Genomic DNA, 22,253 nt, shown 5'->3' on the forward strand with positions numbered 1-22,253 from the left:
CTTTATTTTTGCATTTTTAAAGAGATCTCTTAATTAATAAAAGTTCATTCTAAAGTTGAAAAAAGTAAATTTTTAAAGTGAAGTTAGATCTAAAATAATAATAATAATAATAATAATAATAATAATAATAAATATGCTGTATGCTGTCAATCTGATGAAATCAGGGTGGGCTTCTCATCCCGTGGTTATAACCTGAATGACGTACGTGGACTCAGTTGTTGTGGTCCCCTTTGCCCAATCAAGAGGCTCCGCTCACATTCTACCGGAGCCGATATGGGTCCAGACATGCAGCGGCTCCGCACCTGTCCGCCCTTCGTCGGGTGCTGCGCGGTACCCGACTGCTGCTTTAACCAGCAGCACTGACATGGAAACCCCATTGCAGCTGCACAACGATTTCTTTCCAGATCAGCAGCTCCAACCCTGTCGGCACCACCAGCACCACCAGCACCGCTGCGGGCGGGAGGAGCGGCTCGGCAAACAGCGCGACCGATGCGTCTGCACCTGCAATAACTGCACCTGTGATGCGAGAAAAAGCCTCGTCTTTCGCGGGACATCGCCGATCACTGTGGGAACTTTAAGGACACCTTCGGAAACGTCTTCGAAGCAAGGCTGCCAGTACAGTGTCTGCGAGTTCACACCCTCTAGTCATGGTAGTTCATCCAGGCATCATCATCATCATCCTCACCATCACCAGCAGCATCAGCAGCAGCAGCAGCAGCAGCAGCAGCAGCATTGCCGCGATCGGCAGCCAGGCAGCCTGGGCAGCAGCAGCAGCCACAAAGACAGTAACTCCTACAATGAAATAGCCATGAGCAGCTGCAGATACAACGGCGGCGTCCTGCGGCCGCTGAGCAACTTGAGCTCGTCTCGCAGAAACGTCCACGAGTTCGATTCCGAGTCCCAGCCTTTGCAGCCCGTGTCAGCCGCAGATGCGTCGGACACTTTAGTATCCAAGACGGAGAATAATTCCACCACCCTGATGCCTTACGCATCGGGAGACGGAGGGGGAGGCTGCGGCCACAGCGGCGGCAAATCGGGGAAAAAGAAAAACCAGAACATTGGGGAAAAGCTCGGACACAGGAGGGCCTTGTTTGAGAAAAGAAAGCGACTTAGCGACTATGCTTTAATCTTTGGGATGTTTGGGATCGTTGTTATGGTTATAGAGACTGAACTCTCCTGGGGAGCCTATGGAAAGGTGCGTATTTTCTCCAAGTCCACACCATTCAGTTAATCTGGTGACAGAAAAAAGCTCTTGAATTCAAAAAGATAAACTTATAGCAAATGTGTAGCAGAAAATGAGAATAACAGGCAACAGAATTAAGTGTCCCATGCAGACCATAAGGCCCACTGCTGGTCAAGCATGAAGGGGAACCCCAATAATACACTTAGAGTCCAGATGGTATGCTTTGCTTCAGTGGCTGAATTATTACATAAATGTATTTTTTCACACAACATTTATAAATTGTATGTCATAATGATGTTGTGTCTTGCTTGGCTTTAGTGTTGTTGCTCTTTTCCAGGAGTCCCTGTATTCATTAGCTCTAAAATGCCTGATAAGCCTTTCTACAATCATTCTCCTGGGGCTGATTATCATATACCATGCGAGAGAGATACAGGTAAAGTTGAAACACACGTTTTCCTCATTCTATGACTGTTGGTGTTGAAGGGTTATAACATTTAATACTTTCTTCACATTTAATAATGTCCGGTTTCATGTCAGAATTTACACTGTCCTGTGTTTCACAGGATGCCACAGATAGATTTTAAAAGAAAATTGACCCAGACATTTGCAGATTCAAAAATGTGTTTTTTATTGACTTCAGATTTAGCCAACTCAATAGCTTCCTAAGGAAGCAAGTGGAGACTTACATTTGTTTTTCTGCAATGTGGGACAGTGTGATTAAGTATATGTCCAGCATATTTATTTTTCCTGAAAGGGGTTCAGCAACTTCTATTTAAATCTTCTCCCAAAATAAAAATCTTCACTGCTGTCTCATTGCATATGAGAGTTGTAGACTGAGCATTATCTTTTGAATTCTAATTAAAACTTCATTATACATTCCGATACGATTGAGGAACTCCCTGCAGAGCTTAGTGAATGGATGCAGAATTTCAGCCTCCACTGAAACGATACCAGACTTATGTTGTGTCCTTGTCGAGCAGCATTACTTACAGTCTTCAGCTATTGTGTCTATGTTAGAGCAGTGACATCAAAGAGGATGCTTTCTGCAAGGTCGACTTAATGTATATGTGCTCGAAAGTGCTCATGTGTCAGATACTTTTATTTTAACAACGAATATTCTGAATGGAAAAACGTCACATGAATGGAAAGGCAGCTCTAACATAAACAAAATTTAACTTAGGTTTTTCTTGCTTAAGTTCAAACAATACAGATCAAGCTGACCTGTATTGGCTGCAGTTTTAATACATGAAATCTGGACAAACATCAGGTACTTTTGTCATCGTATATCAGCAGCCTTTTTGATATAAAGTACTTCAAAATCCTATAAGAGCATCAGGCATTAAAATAGTCCCAAAAAAAAGTATATTTCCTCCTTCCCATGTCTCACTGTACCCTATTCTTTGTTAGGCCTGATGGAAATGCACACATCATTACCATATTTCAATGCATAACGCAAAGATTTTTATTTCCCCTGCAGACATGTGTAAAAACCTGTTTGGAAATTGTGCATTCACATAAAAAGACGGTGCTCATCTTTCCTTCTCCTCAGCTTCTTGTTGTTGTGTTTTTCTCTAAAGATGTAGTAGCTATAAAAGATTTAATTCATAAATGGACCTCTTGCTTGAGCAAACTCTCTTTGATGCTAAATTATGTAAGGATTTACCCGTGACTAATATATTGCAAAGGTATATTCCTCATCAGAGCAGGTTTCCGTTTGGCGACTTTTATAACGGATTTTGTTGAAGCTGAAGTCGTGCCTCAGCTGTAAGTTAAGGGTGCCTGCTCACAATCAACCACTAAATGATAAAGCACTGAACGGTGCATATTTTAAGTTTGCATAATAATAATAATCTTAGAAACAGAATCATGTCTTCAAATTTGTAATTAAACATCATGGCCTCTGAGTGTCAAACTAATTGTCAGCTGCAAAGAAATATAATTTAAAAATAAAAAATAAAACAAGGAAAAATGCTTACAAAAGAGTTAATATTTTAATATTGAATAGACTGCACCTCCAAAATTGTTTACTGCGAAAAGTTGAAAATATTTTCATAAATGCTGTTGTCATGATTTTAAAACACATCTGTATTCACAAATATGTTGATGAAAGCAGTTTCAGAGGGCTTGAATCCTCTCATCTGCACATTAAAACCAGCTGTCAATCAGTCTCCTACGTGACCTTGTGTTACGTTGCTGCTCTGAAATGTGCATTTATTACATCTGTCGCTGGCTGTCTGAAACCTCTTTTATTCACACTCTCTTGACAGTCACATCAATATCCAAAGCATTTTTCACTCCGGATAGCTCTCCCTTTCCTCACAATTAAAGACATTTCCCCTTTTGCTGACATAGAAAACTTTATTAAGGTAATTGTTTGCCTCAGAGTTGATTAAAGCAAAGCACTTTTCACCATGTATCCCCTCAATACAATGATTTATATACAATTCATTCAGACGCTGAAGTCTGAATACTTAAATGAATCAGAAAACATTGTTGTGTCACTGCAGTCCCTCATGGTCCCTTCTGCTTCTGTCTAAATGAACATTGATTCTAAGTCCATTTTCTAATTTGAGTTTCCTTTGTAACAAACTATTCATCAGTTGTGAGTGTCTTACAAATTAAATCTGGTTCGTAGTGTTAATACTCCAACGTTCACCCCTCCAGCTGCTCCTTTCTGTTCCAGCCTGAGGGACTTTTGTTCTTGTTGTCATTAAGTCCGTCATCGCTTGCTCCCCGCTGACTGACAGATGTGCATGCATACAGACACACACGCATGCGTACACACACACACACACACACACACACACACACACACACATTTTAAGTCTGTCTTCTTAGTGATGCACACTGTGAATGAGCTTCCGTTTCATTTTATTTGTGAATATCCGATGTTTCAATATCTCGGCTCACGTCGTTTTGAGTTAAATTGTTCTCGTTTTACGTCGGTTTTCAAAAAAATACATGGAAAAATTAAAATCAAGTTTACGTCATTGTACTCGACTTTACATCCATCCGACACAAATAATCGTAAAATCACTACAGCAAACCTTTAAGGAAATATCCCATAACAACCCTTGTGAACCGTAGCCGAAGACCTTTTTTCAGTACTATATAAAAAAATACATTTTGATTGTAGGTAAGCTGAAAATAGATTCATATTACTAATATATTATTGAAAATACATTCATAAAGTACAGAACAGAACTGGGAATGGTTATTTTTGGGTTACGTCATTTTTTGACGTTACCTGTATTTATGATTGTAAATATCTATTTTCTCTCAGAAAATAGATATTTCTACTAATTCAGTGTTTTAGACAGACAAGAGTTTGCAGAATTCACAATGTCTTTACTTATCAGACCTGCTTATCAGACCTGCTACCTACATTACCCACAATCCAACTCAACTACAAACAGTTGTTTGCTGATACTAAATGAGTGACTTATGTTGTTTTGAACCATTTCCCTCAATCAGAAGTGTCGACCAAGTGATGGCACATAAATGTATTCAAAAACCTTATTCAGACTGTCATGTCTGAATAATTTAATGTCATTCCAAACTTACTTCAGAGTGACAAACAATTTAAAAAAACATTTTCATAGGCTGTGCTTTACTAAACTCCAAATGGCTTTTTATTGAGTTTGGTTTGTGACATTGGTGGAGTGTTCTCTTAAAATCGGAGTTGTATATCGTTGAATTTCCTCTAAGAAATCGTAAAACATCTGATCTTTTGACGTCACATGGAAATAATCAAATATTTATTAAGCACTCTATCTGTTATATTGCAGTGTTTGTGGTTAATGTGTCGGCACTCTGCATACACGTTGAATGTTTGCAATATATTAGTGTGCTTAGAGTGCTGTTCCTAAAGTGCACTTTTCCATGTGGGAAACTTTGCTCCTGCAGCGAAATAGATTATGCATGCACATCCATGTGTACTCACAGATGCCTGTCAGATGCAGAAGCATAAGACAAGATGATGAAATACTTTGCCACCATTTCTAGACCCTTAAAACTGATTTACTTGTCAAACTCTGTAAAGACTGTGCCCTTTCATTTTAGGTATATCAACGGTGGACTTTTTCCTCCACAGAGTGATTTGAAACTCAGAAGGTCAGGTCAGACAGGAGAGATGCTGGGCATCAGCTGTCATTTGAATTTTTTAGGGGTACATTTGCTGTGCTGCCAGTTTGCTGACCTACTGAGCTTAACTCATTAAGAAAGGGTAACAATATGTCCATATCATGAAAAGTATCTTAATGTTTATCCCAAAGTCTACAATTATGAGAAATAAAACTCATATTTAATCCTCACTTAACATGCTGGTGTAGTTCAAGGTCTTTTTTTGTACTTATCCTATAAATCCTGATCCCGTCCGAGTTGTGCCTTTTTAGTCCAGGTGACTTTGCGGAGTTGGCAAGCAGTCTTGTTTTATAATATGAATAGAAATGGAGAGGTTATAGTCTAGAGCTGCTTTCTGTCTTTGATTTGTCATTGTCAAAATTTCATTTGATTTTTTTGAGTGAGAGAAAGCTGACATTTTGAATGTTTCCTCTCGTTCTCACACCAAGCCATGTTTGCCGAAGGGTGTTTTTTTTTAAAGACCTTTATAATGCAGTTGTATCATGTGATGGAAAGTTCTGCTGAGTTTTCTTTCTTTCTAATGTAAAACGCTTTCTAATGCTTTGGGGCTAGTTCTTTCCTTTAATGTGTGCTTTAGTGATAAATGATAAATGTTTCGCAGTCGACAATTTGCAGAAGAGATAAAATAACATGTCGTCTGAACTACAGCTGCAAATCCAGGCCGTCAGACTAGTCGGTGCTTGACACACCACCCCTGGGTGGTTGATGTGTTTGTGTCAGAGATATGGGGTAACTGCAGGAGACGCTCCCGGAGAAATCTGTCGTCTAACGGAGACTCCAGACAGGAGTCGGATAACCAGCACTGGCTGGTGACCTCAATGTTTTCACAGGACACACAGGCTTTCAAGGTCAGGCACCCAGTTCCCGACAAGTCCTAAAGATTATTTATTCATAGAATTACCTACGTTCTTCTCCGCATGTGAATCCAAACATGCATCTGATTTTCTTCAAATTATTCCTGTGTGCAGTTTGGCTGCAGCTGAGAGATTTATGCACACCTTTGCTTTGGCTCAGGCAAATCTGAGACTTAATTTCTGAAACAAAAGAAAACAGAAAACCCCAGTGGCTTCAGATTTACTGGACAAAGCGGTCTCTTAGTGGATCACTTTGATATCATAAATAAAGTATTGCATTAGTGTCTAATTGGGCTGAACCTCTCAACCCAATTCACTAATGAGATTGAGCGATTTCATTCTCAGCGACAAGATATATGTTCCCATCTCCGCATTACACAGATTAAATATTGAGCTGGACTCCATTAGTTATATTGAGCTTGTTGAAACCAGTAACCAAACCAGCTAGCGTCGGAGGTAGAGCCCCTCCGAGGGAGGCAGGAGAGGCATCTCAGGACATATTCGGCTGAATTCCACCTCAACCTGACAGGAAGGAAAGTTTTCCATGAAGAGCGAGAGCCATGCACTCTTAGTGATTACATTGTCAAACAGAGCAGGCTGAGCGCCGGAGAGAAGCCAGTGACAGCTGGAGTGTTTCACCCAACCAGCTGTTCAGCTTATTGTGGCAAGTTTTTAGGTTTCTTGTTTATTTGAGGCAGAATACACACACAATTGCTTTAAGTGTCAAGCAAACGTGTGCGTTGTGTGTTCACATTTAATCAGGTAGAATTTATGGATGAACAAGTGTAAAACATTCAGAATCAAACGGAGGATTTAAGGAGTAATTTCCCTGAAATTTAAAAAAAATTAAAATACATTTTTCTCCTTTTTCGGTCAGGGTATGGGGTTGCGCAGATATTTTTATGATTTGATTTTCCCGGAAAAAGCACCTCCATGGGTCATGGAGGTGCTGGAGGTACTGGAACCTAAAGTTAGGGGTTAGGGTGAGGATTAGGATTAGGGTTGGGGTTATACACTCTCACTTACAGACAACTTGGAACAGGCCAGGTGATTCATTTCAGTTATAGCTTCATTTAGAAAAAGTTTTGTTTGATAAGTTGCATGCTCAGATCGTTGCATGTAGTATTTAAATGACAGCAGTGCTCTCTAAATAGTTAAAGTGTCCCTCACCCATGTTTTTGTTTGTTTGTTTGTTTGTTTGTTTGTTTTTTCCTATAGATGGAGGGGTTTTCCTCAGCTTCTGTCGTTTCTTTTTAGGTCTGCATGCAGCTAACATGGAATATTTAATGCTGTGAAGTAAAGGACCATTGAGTATTATATTTCAGGCGATCCATTACCATAATTGCTTTTACCTGTCGAAGAGGCTTTCCTCAGACAAGCTGCATTTTAAATGTTTAATTACATTGTTTTGAGGTAACAAACTTTTTAATTGCGCAGGACGGTTTGTTGTTCAAAATGTAAAATAAAACGCAGCTTGCGATGTTTGCAAACAATAGATTTCGCTTCTGTCCGAGCTGTAATTCTGTAAGTAAGAAACCTGTGGCAGAATGGAGTCACAGCTTGTGTTTCCGTGTCTACGTTACACCCCCATGGAAAGCCGAACAAGACGAGCTGTGGTTAGAGTTACACACTTCTCTGACAGATGTCCGTTTGTTAAAGGAGCTCAGTGTTGATCATTCGATATGAACAATTGCCTCTGAAAATTTAATTCCTGTGTATTCTGTGTGTGCAGGAAACTGATTGTGGCTTTTAAATATATAGATGAGTCTTGGGCGGACGGCTCCTGTTTGTTGGGGGACGTGTCATTTGTAGCTTGTTCTTTTATGCTTGTAATGTACCAGCTTGTCGACAGTTGAGGTTTCTTTTGTTGTAGCTGTTGGACATATTGGCTCAGAAGCTATAATAAGTGTTTTTTGTGTGTTAAAGTGAACCCGTAGTGACAGATTGCCTTCAAAGCAGTGAAGTATGTGAAGTCTTCATGCACGTCTGAGAGAGCAGTGGCAATATTATTGATTTTTCCACACGTTCTCTTTGTCCTTGAACACGCTGATCGAGGCCTTTCGTTTCGATGTGAGGAATGACTTTTACTGCAATAACATTTTTATGTGACTTATCACTGATAAATTTACAGTCTAGGTCATTGATCTCATTAGGTCCCCAGGAGTAGGACAATTTTAGCAGTGAAATTCCAAATGAAGCTAAATGGAGACTAGTTGGCAAAATTTCAAATCGTGATGTGTGTGTTGAAATATTATAACATTTTCATTTCTAACAGACCTAAAACTGTAGCTTTGACTTTATTTGAATAGATTTATGTAATGCATTTCAGATCTAAGCAGATTTGGGACTGCTCTGACATCATTGTTGAATACGTTATACTTTATTACATCCCGCTTCAAAGCGATGATGTATTGTAATTGTCAGTGTTGATATGTTCGTTCGTCCGTCCGCCCGTTAGTTAGTCCACCAAATATCTTCACAACCGTTGCTGATAGAAAGATGAAACAAAAAGCAGATTACTCGGGCTGCAAAGAGGATGAAAATTTGAGTCAAGTGTGACTGAAGTGACTTTTGGGCCTTGCTGGACGTATAAAACAACAGCATGCAGCTAAGTAATGCAGGAAGAATGGATCATAATAAAATAAGTAACTTACTGTAGTTATATGCTGAATAAAATGAAAGGGATGCTAATTTAAAACTCCTTTCAAAGTCAGACATTCATCTTATCTACTTCCTCGGGTCAGGAGGGGTAGCTGGTCCTATCCCAGCAGAAAGGCGAGTCGAAGCTAGACAATTAAGCTCTAACAGAGAGACACGATTATTGTCCTCAGAGTAAGTCAAATGTTCCGTTTTGATTCATGGCACACACCGGCATCTTTTAGAACAAACGTTTTTTGGATGAGTATTTTTTTTCCCGTAAACCCTGCACAGGAATCTGAGCCGTGAAAGATCTTAGAGTTGCCATCCCAATAAGACAAAAAGTCTTTGACAATCTCAATCATGCTAACCTGTAAACAAAAACACTTGTGTTTCAAATCCTGAGAAGACACTTGTTAAATGAGTTTGTGAACTGAGCAGAATTCATGGGCACTTTTTACTTCTGGCTCCTTTAAAGTCGCTTCTGCTCTGAGCCAAAAAAAAGCCACCTCGTTTGTATTTGCAGACAGCAACGTTTTGTGAAATATCCAGTTGTTCCCAGGAGGAACTGTGAACAGGAGGAGAATCTTGAGGAGATGGATGGAGTGGACAGAGCAGCTGTGAAAGAAAACTAGAAATGTCAAAATCAGCTAAACCTATTTGTGATGATATGATAACGTTTAACCCATGACCAACAACAGCAAATATAAAATCTGCCGAGAACCTCAGACTGAGCGTCGAAGACTGTAATCATGATCAGGGAGTGCTGTGAGTCATCTGGTGCTGGCGTTGGTGGGTTCAGCCATTAGTTCTGGGTGAATAAACTGAGCAGTGACTCTTCTGGCCAAAGATAAGGAAGATTGAAAGTGATGAAGGGAAGAGAGGGAGGAGGAGAGGCAGAAGGGTTGACCATGAGGAAACTGCTGTAAATGACGGAGGACAGGATAGAAAAGAGTGATGAGGGATGTTGAGATCCACCCATTGTCAAAGCACTCCCCCCATTGGAACAGCCTACCTTCTGGTCAGGGTGGCCAGGCAACCAGAACCTAATGCTAATGCGTAGGCGGCGAATGTTCTCATCAGTATAATTGAGGTTGAAAACGTGACACATATTTTTATGTTGTGAAAGAAAATCAGAGTTTGTTGGAATTTATCTTCCTGGAAAGATGTTTTCCATCTGAAAACCCACAAAATTTAATTGATTTTAATATTTAATATGACTCTCTATACCTTCCAGGTGGACACTGTATTCCATTCATTTTGCTTTAATATTTAAATCAAAGTTCTATGCATGGTGTTAAATCAAGTTTTAACACCATGCAGAAGTTAATAGAAACAAATGGCTAAAAGAAGAGTTCAGAATGAAACACAGAAAAGCATTTAAAAAACCTTATTTTTTTTGGATAATATTCAGAAAAACTATCAGCTTTCACCAGATGCCCTTGGACATATCTGAGGTCCCTTTTTGTCTTTGAACAAACACACTATCACAAATTTTAATTTTAATTTTCCACGGCCTTACGTCACCATAAAGTTCGGTTGAGCATGATCGAAATTCAGTATCCATAGATACCGGTTTATCATTAAGCCTGAATGGGTGACAACATGAGCCACTGCTGAAAAAAATGAGACTTAAAATGTTATTTAACAACCAAAGGCTGTGTGATTTACTGTTTAATAGCATTTAATGATTTTCCCACGGATTGCTGTGTCACCATGTCGAAAATAATTTTTCCTCTGCTCCCGCCTCACCGTGTCCTTTCCTTGCAGTTATTTATGGTGGACAATGCAGCTGATGACTGGAGGATAGCCATGACATACGAGCGCATCTTCTTCATCTGCCTTGAGATTCTCGTGTGCGCAATCCACCCAATCCCAGGGAACTACACCTTCACCTGGACGGCACGCCTCGCCTACTCCTACGTACCGTCCCAGACCGATGCAGACGTGGACATCATCCTGTCCATCCCCATGTTCCTGCGGCTGTACCTCATCGCTCGCGTCATGCTGCTACACAGCAAGCTCTTCACAGACGCCTCATCCCGCAGCATCGGCGCGCTCAACAAGATCAACTTCAACACGCGCTTCGTGATGAAGACCCTCATGACCATCTGCCCTGGGACCGTACTGCTGGTCTTCACCATCTCGCTGTGGATCATCGCTGCATGGACTGTGAGAGCTTGCGAGAGGTGCCCGGATCAGTTTCTCATGCAATGCTGCTCAGCATAAAACATAGATAAGGCCTAAAAATAGATAATGCACACACTTCTCAGCACGCTAAGTGTCAGAGCGTCAAAGTAGAAAGATTTACAGGAAAAAATGGCGGCTCTGCCCGGCAATATATTAAATCTAATGATTAGTTCCATTCTGAATGTTTGTCTTTTAAGAACTATTTATTTCTGTTTTGGGTGCGTTATGTTTGTCAAACTATTGCATTTAACATTTATTGCAGGTACCATGACAAGCAGGATGTAAACAGCAACTTTCTAGGAGCCATGTGGTTGATCTCAATCACGTTTCTCACTATTGGATATGGAGATATGGTCCCAAACACATACTGTGGGAAAGGAGTCTGCCTCCTGACTGGCATTATGGTGAGAAAAGCAGCAACAGCGCTTCAAGGTTGCATTTATTGCACAAATATTGATTGTGTAATAAATATTATGGGAAACAAATAGTTGAAGTTAATGAAATCACATTGTGTTGTGTTATTTCTCAGGGTGCTGGCTGTACTGCGTTGGTGGTGGCTGTGGTAGCAAAGAAACTGGAATTAACCAAAGCTGAAAAACATGTCCATAATTTTATGATGGACACCCAGTTAACAAAAAGAGTAAGGGGATTATATTTGGCAATTTTGACATCACTGATACTTTACCTTTCATGCATTATTGACCAAATGCTTCCCTGTTTTGTTGGGGGGGGGTTTTTGGACCTCAGGTGAAAAACACAGCTGCGAATGTTCTCAGGGAGACATGGCTTATCTATAAGAACACAAAACTTGTGCGAAAGATGGACCACGCCAGAGTCAGGAAGCACCAGAGGAAATTCCTCCAAGCCATTCACCAGTAGGTACCGCGCTCTGAGCCGTGGATTCTCGCCACTCAGGTTGATCTCCTCCAAACATTTCACCCAACAGTGTGTTTTCTTGATTCACCAACCTGAAATCTGAATTGTTTGACACCTGTAGCAAATTTATGTCCTCATGTTTTACTGGAGGATCTTAACAGTGGATCTCCTGACGTGACTGTGACTGAATTTTCAGGTGCGATAATGAGTTGACTGGTCCATTCCTCGTCATAGAGTGAGAGTGATAAAATATACATAAAGAGTGGGTAAAATCGGACCAAATGCATGTAAATGATGTGCTATAATTTATTCATAGTAACAATATTGTGAAAGCCACCTTTATCATCAGTGTAATATACTACTTTCTTGGAATAACAATGAAAACCTTTCTTTGGGACGTGGCTTTGGGCAGAAGCGAACATTTTTTCAGCAGCCGCAGTTTTCTGGGGTTATTCCTGGAAGAAGGAATGTTGACATATTCACAGCAGTATGATATTGATCCCCCCCCCACTCCCTTTCTCTCACCTTGGATGTCAGATTGATTTGTGCGTGTCTGTTTTGTATGTGTTGGTTTGCAGGCTGACACCCGGGGGGGGGGGGGTTCTACCTTTCTGACGGGTTGTTCAGACATTTACCTGCCAGCTAGACTTTATTGGTTCCCCTGAGGACTCCTTAAGTGCTATCTCTATAAAGCTATCAATTCTGGCCATAACCAACAGTGTTTAAAAGCACATCCACAATATCTGGCAATCAGCTCAGTGTTTCACTCAAAATGCAACAAGAGGTGCGAGGATTTTGCTTTTATGCAAGGTTGATTGACGAATTGTTCTGTTTTTGTATGTTTGTTTCTTTCCTCTGGTTTGATGTATGTTTACAGTGTATGTATTTATTTGTGGGTCTTGGTGCTCTCCTATGTTTGACTTTGTTTTCCATTTATCTTTCTGATGAGCATTTAAGATCTTCAGAAATACACAAAGGTTTTGTTATAGTTGCGACCCACATCCAGTTTTGTGCTCTTTCTTTGTCCTTGCTGTCATATTCAGGCAATTTGCAGCAGTGATGACAAGGTCATACTGTGTGTTCACCTCCTGATCTGTAGGACTGCCTGATGCTGGAAATCCCTCTGAGCTACGGCTAAATTTTTACGGGACCACATTCAGTTGGAAAAAGTCACGTATAGCTCTGTGTGCAGGGACCATGACTCAACGTGGTGTCAACATCCTCCTGTCGCACCTTTATCTTGTTAAGGTTCTGTTTTGTTCAGGAGGTAGTTTGTTCACCAGCTTTATCTCTACGAGTTTTAAGTATTTCCTGTAGTGTAGGTGCAGGATGTGAACCATAAACTGTGAGATGAATACGGGACAGGAAGCAGCCCGACAGCGAGCTGATCATTTAAGCGGACAGTTTCAAAAGCTGACAGCCACCCTTGACCTGCCATGAGGCGGGTAGTAAACATCAAATCAGATATCTTAGCACCTGTTTCTCCAGGTCAAGGATGCCTGAAAAATTCTCAAACACCCCCATCAGTCACTGTAAAGGATGTGAGCTGTAAACAGTTGTTAAAATGGAGACTGAGAAGCAGTTTGTATTGGTAAATCCTCAAAGGTAACAAGAAGGCTGGTTTGATTTACTGTATTCTGGATAACCGGGAGTAGGATGGAGGGGGGGAAATGGGATTAGAATGAAAGAGGGGACGGAGAGCTGCAGCGATCAGACACACTGAGCGATAGCCCGATGGTGGCAGGGAGAATTAAGTGGAGAATAAACTGTTGCTGTCGTCCGGAAGTAACGGTGCAGAAGCAGATTGTGCCAGCTGAATGTGTTTCTCTGATCTAATAATTCATTTGTCTACTTCATGTGTCCCTTTTTTCCTGTTTGTGTCGACACAATGCAATAGAGCTCGAAAGTAAGTCTTCGCCTCACATGTAGATACAGACCTGCTGTTTGCATGCCAACAAGAGCTTGAACCCAATAATGTGACTAAAACATTACACTCCCTCATTCGATAAGTGAAATTCATGCAAAAAAAAAGGAAACCATTGTCATTTGCACTGATTTTGATTGTTTCACATGATGCATCCGTAACGTCACCAGATTATTCCACCTAAGCTGCTATGAAGGTTTGTATTTGATATCCTTTCGACTGAGTAGCATGTCAGTTTTATAAAGTTTATTATGCTCCTACATTTGACTCTCAAGCCACTTTAGATAAAAAAGCAAAACCACAATTCAAGCCTAATTATTGGTACTCGTTGCACATTGTTCACGCCCAAAAAAAGCACGCAAAGTGAATTTCAGTTATCGGTGATGGAGGGTGTTTTTCTTTCCATTTATGCATGGATGTGATGAGAATTTGATCTTTAATCAGGAATCTACTGATTAAACTCCAATCATCTGTGCTTTCGCATACTGAAGTATGGCGACTGGAGCTCTACCAGACACAGACCTGCATTATATTTTGGCATTTTATACAACTGAGCAGCCGTGTTCATTCAAATCGGGGGGCTCAGGGTCATCTTTCAGCACGTGAAACCATTGTTAGTCCTGCTACTATATTTCCAGATACATTCCCTCCATTTCCCACTTGGATGGCACGGTAGCAGAGATGCTGATGCAGTGTTATCATGGCTGGTAAAGCAGCATAATAACTTAACATGGAAGCTGTCATGCATCTCTGCATTGAGAGGAATTAGGAGGAGTTTGTGATACGAAACACAGCTTAAACACTCCTGAGGTCGTCCGGATGGTGTGTTTTAACCACCAGGCATGATAGCGTACGCATGCAAACGAATGTCTTACATTATGTTTCAGGCCATAACATCTGTTAAGTGGAGTGTTTCAGTAGATCCCCTATGGGAACGCTGTCGCTCTCTGTGCACAAGGTTGAGGATGGGGAATTATAACAAAGAAACGGGACAGTGAGCGTTTGTTAGCTCAGGGATCGCTGGATGGAAGAGGCGGTGACCTGAGAGGAAGGTCAGACTAAAGCCACAGAGCAATCCGGTAAGATCTCGAAAGGAAGGGCCGTAAAGAAAAATAATGACAGGCTGCAAAGCAACCTGTCGGATAAACTCAAGATAAATAAGCATTTCTCTCAATAGTGAAGAAAACTGAAAGCCACAAGACAGGAAAGCAAGTCAGGAGCATTTAACAATATGGTGCAGCACTAACTGAAATTGCCTTTGATTTAGTGGGGGGATTGAAAAGTGCAGCTTAGCCGCTTTCCCCTGATGAATAGCAAGCAGATCGAGAGTGCCATTCAAAAGGAGAGCCGCCCCCATCAGGGGCAATTAACAGAATGAAAGAGATGCATTGAATATTAAAGATCATCAACATCCTGGCCTCCAGCTGCCCCATGCACCGACCCCATCTGTTGGTATTCTGTGAAATGTCTGGTTTTAACAGGTCCTGCATCGATTTTATAGTCATTCAAAACAAGTACCTGCTATCTTGCACCGTTTCAGACTATTTCCTCTAATTGATGACTTTAATAATTGTATTTGCAGTAGTATTTTGTCTGTGACTGCAGAGGCTTCTGTGTGTGACGCGTTTCAGTCCTCTGTTGTCACGACGTCCTTCCTCACCCGTACCATAGCTCCCTACGGTGATGCTTTTGGCCCCCTCTGTCGGTCTGACCCGTCACCCTCGCTCTACATCTGCCTGTCTGCAGGAAACTGAAACGATCCTGCATTGCATGAGAATGGCCTAATTATCAGACTCCCCAAAGTCCCCTTAAATCCCCTTTCAATCTATCACCATTTGCTTTCAATTCACACATAACCTAACGATGACCTCACAAATACATCCACAACCATTCCGTTTGTTATTATCATATCAAAATCTGAAACGTCAGTCATAAAACTTGCCGTCTTGCTGTTACGTCTGTTTATCGTTCCCAGTTTTTCAGAATGACTCGATGATTCAGGAAAATAAAACTCTCTAATATCGTGAGGCCATGTGTGGTCGACACGCTACGAAACTGCATAGTCGCTGTTTTTCAACCCCCTGAGAAGATGAGTAACGATAGGCTCAGCAGCCTAATTAAATGTTTGATATGAAATATTTAAGCACACTTTAAGGAGTAGGTGAGTTAATTTTTCCACACTTTAAAAAAATTACCGTGTGTTGGGGGTAATTTATGGAAAAGAGGCCGTTGTGACTTTTGTCTATAATGCAGTACTTTTAGCTTTATATTGTGAATAACTTTTGATTTTCATCAAAGCTTATGCCTCAAAAAAAGGTAGACTGAAAACTACCCAAAAGTTAAAGCTCATTCTTTGTATCTCCTTTATCTAGAGTCTGATATGTTTGGTTCTAAATAATTCATAAATGTAGAAAAAGTTGGATTAACCTGAAGGAGAACTTCAAAAGAAATAGCAGTGAGTGTTTTTTTATTTTATTTTATATGCACCAAGTTGCTTGATAAGCAATGCATCATAGGTGCTCAGATGAGTCGTGTTAGCGTGTAGGACATAGAGCTGCTGTCATTCTCCACAGCCGCAACTCTCTCCTCCTCTTCGGTCTCCTTTCCACTTGCATGCAGTTCAATCAAATAAACTGACCCCTGCATTTTTCTACACACATCCTGTGCATGTCCTAGGAGTGCTCTCCGTGTGTATGCCGTGTGTGTGTGTGTGTGTGTGTGTGTGTGCACAAATTTAACAATAAACTTTTTTATAGCCCTAATTTATTGGGTTCTGAATGGTCTTGTGTTCAGATTGAGAAGTGTTAAAATGGAGCAACGCAAGCTGAATGACCAAGCAAACTCACTAGTGGACCTTGCTAAGGTAAGCTAGACTAACAGTTTCCTGCTGCATTGCACGTGAGGATAGCCAGCTATCCTGATGAGTTTCTTTCCCATGTGTGATTGAATTCAATGCATACCGGCTCACTTGCTCAAATGGGTGTGTTTTCTGATATAATCAAAGTCTACAGGTGTCAAATAAACAGACAGGCCGTTCACAAGGTGATCAGAATAAATCTGTATCGTGATTCTCACCTCTTGGGTTTGAAATAACCATATTTCATTTTGCAGAGTAAATTTCCATCCCTGGGGACGTATCCTCAAATTTCCTGAATGAGAGTGAGAAGAAACTCCTTTTGTGTGTCGACACCGTTCACTTCAAGTATTCACCGATGTTTGTGTCCAGATTCACTAAACAAGAGTTGACAAACCGTAGGGAAAGTCCAGGCAGCGTGCCAACCTGACGCAGCAGAAATAGTAACCTGGGGAAGGGAGACACACTGTGATCTGATGATTCAGCCAGAAGTACAGGCGAGGAAGGAGAGGAAGGCAGAGAGTTTTGACATTCAGAGGTATACCACTGTCAAACCATATTCGGACCAGGGTATCACAAACACTATGAGTGTGTATTACGCTTTTGCCTGGAGCTGTAATAGCATCAGCAGGAAGGATTTTGATGTGACATTGGTGGTCAGGGGCAATCTGCTGGATCCTGTTATAACAGGCTGTCACCACAGGGGGGCAGGGCAGCGCCGGGCCCTTTATGTTCCCAGTGGAAAGATGGAGTTAAATAGAGCTGAACATATCACCAGCAGCTGCGACAACACTGCAGTGCAATGAGAAACTCCTCAGATCACAATGTACCCCCTTTCTCATTGTCTCCCTTTGTAGATTTTGTCTTCGATTTTGAAGCTACAGTACGCTGTTTGGTAAAATGTGGTTTCTCTCCAGAGCATTTCCTTCCTTTCACTCATCTGGATGAAATACATGTCATGACATCACACACCGATTGCTGTTTGAACATCTACCATTCTCCCCCCCACTTACAATTTATTTTCTAATCTGGAAATTGGTTGATATTCAATGTGTGTTTGTGGTGCATCCATAATAATCTTAACTATTCAAGCTGGATACTACTACTACCCCTCTTTTCTTAGGCTCTGGCTTTCTATGTCATCACTAATTAATGTGTTCTTGTTATATTTAATTATTTACAGGCGAGGACCAAACTTGGGTTAGTTAAGTCCACATGTAGGACTAAATAAGGCGTAATTTATTTTTAGAAAGGAGAAAAATTTCAAATCCCTAATAAATTAAATGCATGCATTTATATATTTGGTGATCATTTCATGAACTGTTTGAATATTACAATACAGATCTCTGTAAGTAATAAAAAAATACTGATCTCCACTCCATCAGGCACTAGTAGTGTCAGCACTACTTAAGTCCTTCCCCATTCACATAAACAGCCCATCCCATTATCCCCACCTCACATCAGATGAGGGCAAATTTAGTGATGGATGGGCTCGCTTAGGGTGCAGAGGATTATAAGTCCTCTGCTGAATAATGTCACAAAAAGGTCCTTCTAGCGCAATCACACCCCTACTGTTACCCACAAATGTTACACCCCAGCGTGTTGTTGATTGCCTGATCCTCCAGAGTTCAAATGCAGGCGCTGCTGTCTATTATTAAATGTCTGTGAGTGGATGATTGATGCATCAAATGTGCAGGAAGCTTCACCAGCAGGCACCTTTCCCGTCTCTTCAAGGTCGTAGACTAATTTACTCTCACCTCACTTTTTATCTTGATAACTGATGTTATCCTCTTCAGTCAGTCTGTTTGACATTTTTTCTCGGATGCTTTTAGTTAATAAGAACGGTTCACCCTTTTCAAACATGTCTAAGAATACCCATGTGTCCATATGTGCACTGAATGATGTAATTCTCTCTCCTTGTGTTGCTGACATTTCACTGTTTCCTTGACAAGGAAATAGTGTCCATTGAAGCACATGAATGGAACCAAATAGACTGACTCGCTGAAGCAGCATATTGGCTTCATTGGAACCTTGATATGCAATTTATACAGCATAGAAGCTGAGGGCTTTGTCCCCAGCCTCCTCCACTGAAATCTCTTCAGAAAGGGAGCTCTAAGAGTGCATGGAGAAGGAACATTTAAATAAAACTTTAACTGTAGATATGCACAATATGTGTATATTATTGCCAGGCATAAAATGTAAACCTAATTATTTCTCTGCCAGACAATTAAAACAGGAAAATGGTCACTTTATGCATTTTTGCTTTCTGTTTTTCAAAGTCTTCAGTCTCAAAATAATGTGATGAGGAAGTTAGTCTTCCTTTTTACAGCCTTTGGAATTGGCTGTAGCTCCGTGTTCATTGAAATATTGTACTTTAATCTCCCATCTGCATGTTGATAATGGGCATAACACTATATTTTCCATTTGTAAAATGGTCATTCTAAGTTCATCCTCTCCCCTGTTCCAGACTCAGAACATCATGTATGACATGATATCAGACTTAAATGAGAGAGGGGAAGACATGGAGAAAAGGATTGCCCTGCTGGAAACGAAGCTGGAGACTCTACTGAGTAACTTGCAGGCTCTGCCAGGACTCATCAGCCAGGTCATCAGCCAGCAGCACAGAGACTTCCTGGAGGTGCAGCTGCAGCCTTATGACAAACACAGCCCTGAGCGCTCACAGTCGGTGTCCCGACGGAGATCGTCCTCCACGGCGCCGCCCACCTCCTCTGAGAGCAGCTAGAGTCCGAGGGGAACTCCTCCACTCAAGACTTTTGCCATCATATGGCCAAGTTGCATTTATTGTAAAACCTTATGGTTTTAATAAGTATTATCCAAATTCTGATGACAGAATCCAAGATACTGGGGACGATGCATTTTAATGGATAACTTCATTGCTGTTATTTGTTTTTTATTACCTCAGAAGATGTTGTTATCCTAGCTCTAGTGACATGACTGCATATAATGGCACTTCCTTCAGTTGAAAACTAAAAGGCCTTTCAAGGTATGATAAGAGCTCTACTCCGTCTCTATGCAGAGATAGCCAGTTTTAGATGGCAAGGTTATCATGTGAAACTATTGCACTAAAATAGTGCTTCTCACAGACTTTGTGCTTCTTCTGGCTTGATCCAGTCACCGTCTTCCTCAAATCGCACTGGGAAAACACTAAATTAGTCAGGGAGCATGACAGCGATGCTGAGGAAAAGCATTGTGTTCAATGGACTGGAGTGAACTGACACCAGAAGGCAGATGGAAATTGCCCCAACTCACAGTCACTCAGAGATAACTTAAAAGCTTGAAATGAGGAACGAAAGCGTATATCTTTGAGGTTAGATACAGCATCAACTATAGCAGTTTTGTTTCACTGAATGTTTCCCTGTAGAATGACTATTTTTTGGGGAAACATTGCAAATAATTAAATCTTCTAGTCAAAATGATTGCATCAAAATCTGTATTTGCACTTATTTTTAATTATTGCACTTCAATACTGACTGACGTATGGTATGAAGATGCGTTGCTCATTAAAACAAGAACATTTGAGATGTTTGGGCATGGGTTTATTATTGTCAGTTCTCAACTTGTGGCAAATATTGATTAATCAAGTTGAAGCCCTGTTTTCTGTACTTCCAAAAGAATTATCGGTGTAGACCGTCTGAGGTCTGCAGAGATGTATTGATTGGTCACAAGCTCAGTAATTATTACCCCTTGTCTTGCTGTGTCTCACCTACTGTCCTTACTTCCTATACTATTTATGCTTGCTGTCACCCTGGCTGGGCAACAACAAATGCTGAACAACTTGCTGAAACCATATCTACCTTTTAAAAATAAAATGCCTATTTTTGTATATTTTGATGGGGACAAGCACACCTCCAACAAATAAACAACAAAGATGTTTGATGTGAAAGATTTAGTATATGCTCAATATTACTTGGAATGGAGTTGAGGTGAAAACATAACATCCATTCGTTTCTATCCAAAAATTAATTATAGACTATTTAAAATTTAATCGTTATTCAGATTTAATTTTATTTACAGCATATGCCTTTGATAACTCTGTTGTCTGAGCTGGCAGAACAACATTCAAGTGCTGAGCTGACTACATTATCTACAGTGACTGACATTTAGTACAGTTTTAGATTGAGTTCTGATGTCAAAAATCAAATTAAAACACTTAAACTTTATTTTTCTCCATACATTTATGTGGAAATTATGTGGCTAATATTCCCTCTAAATATTCATATTCACCTTATGAACTTACTGTAGGTGCAAGTTTTTAGGGATTGCAGAGAATAGTTAGTGGTCAGTGGAAATCGGATAAAATTCAGCCCATTAACCAATAAACTTATTAGATTATTAATGAAAAGAGAGATGTTCAGTCCACAAACTGAACACAGAAACATAGAAACCAATGACAGATTATAATGTACGCCACTTAAACGGTAAACAAACAATAAACATCTACAATTTCACAGTGCCGTCTATTTTTTTTTTAAATTGTGTGAAAGTTTGTATTTATTTATCATTCATTTTATTATGATTCATTTAAATAATTACAATACAAGAATCACATCTGCATTAGGATTTAATGTATTCACATTGTGGCCAAATCACTTTAAAAAAAATTCACTTTTTCTTGATATTTAATTTAACCATGGGCTTATGTTGAACCTGGAGGATGTGTTCGCTTAATGTGTATGTAGAGTACTGTATTTTATTTTTTAACTCGCAGGCTTTCTAATACAGTACATACCAAAAGGCTGACCACTTGTGGTGGAAGAAGATATTAAATTGTTTACTTTAGCACCACCACCAGTATCACAGTAGCTGTTACACTATTCAAAAACTGTATTTTTTTTTACACGTTACTTAACGCGTGATATAGTTAAGTCCAGAAATTTTCAATGAGCCCATCCACCTGCTGCTGATTTCATCACTTTATCTTACCAAGTTTTTTATTTTATTTTTTAATTTTTTATTTATCTATCTATCTATCTATCTATCTATCTATCTATCTATCTATCTATCTATCTATCTATCTATCTATCTATCTATCTATCTATCTATCTATCTATCTATCTATCTATCTATCTATCTATTTATTTATTTATTTATTTATTTAATACACTGTTATAATCCCCGAAGGGAAATTAAGAACGCATAAAAGCTCAAATTTCAGCCTATCCATCATATGGTGATGGACAGGCTGACAGACGAGGTTAGACAGGAATCTCCATGGACTATGATGTTTGCAGATGACATTGTGATCTGTAGTGAGAGCAGGGAACAGGTGGAGGAGAAGCTAGAGAGGTGGAGGTTTGTCCTGGAAAGGAGAGGAATGAAGGTTAGCTGCAGTAAGACAGAGTGCATGTGTGTGAATGAGAGGGACCCAAGTGGAAGAGTGCGGTTACAGGTAGAAGAGATCAAGAAGGTGGAGGATTTTAAGCACTTAGGGTCAACAGTCCAGAGCAATGGAGAGTGAAGAGGTGAAGAGATAGTGAATATATTGGCAGGATGATGCTGAGTTTTGACCTGCCAGGCAGGAGGCCTAGAGGAAGACCAAAGAGGATGTAATGAGGGAGGACATGGGGTAGA

At 40.3% G+C, this 22,253-nt stretch overlaps 1 protein-coding gene across 1 annotated transcript; it reads left to right on the forward strand.

Moving 5' to 3' along the window:
* Window positions 1-282: 282 nt before the first annotated feature.
* On the forward strand, window positions 283-19,404 carry kcnn2 (potassium calcium-activated channel subfamily N member 2). The gene is made up of 9 exons (XM_068335200.1): window positions 283-1,195; window positions 1,521-1,616; window positions 10,588-11,006; window positions 11,270-11,411; window positions 11,537-11,647; window positions 11,755-11,882; window positions 13,781-13,789; window positions 16,601-16,670; window positions 19,129-19,404. Exons 1-9 carry the CDS (start codon window positions 365-367, stop codon window positions 19,402-19,404), a joined length of 2,082 nt encoding a protein of 693 aa, XP_068191301.1. The 5' UTR covers window positions 283-364.
* The last annotated feature ends 2,849 nt before the right edge of the window (window positions 19,405-22,253 follow it).

This window comes from Antennarius striatus, chromosome 15, assembly GCF_040054535.1.
Source record: "Antennarius striatus isolate MH-2024 chromosome 15, ASM4005453v1, whole genome shotgun sequence".
In the NCBI taxonomy this organism is placed as follows: Eukaryota; Metazoa; Chordata; class Actinopteri; order Lophiiformes; family Antennariidae; genus Antennarius; species Antennarius striatus.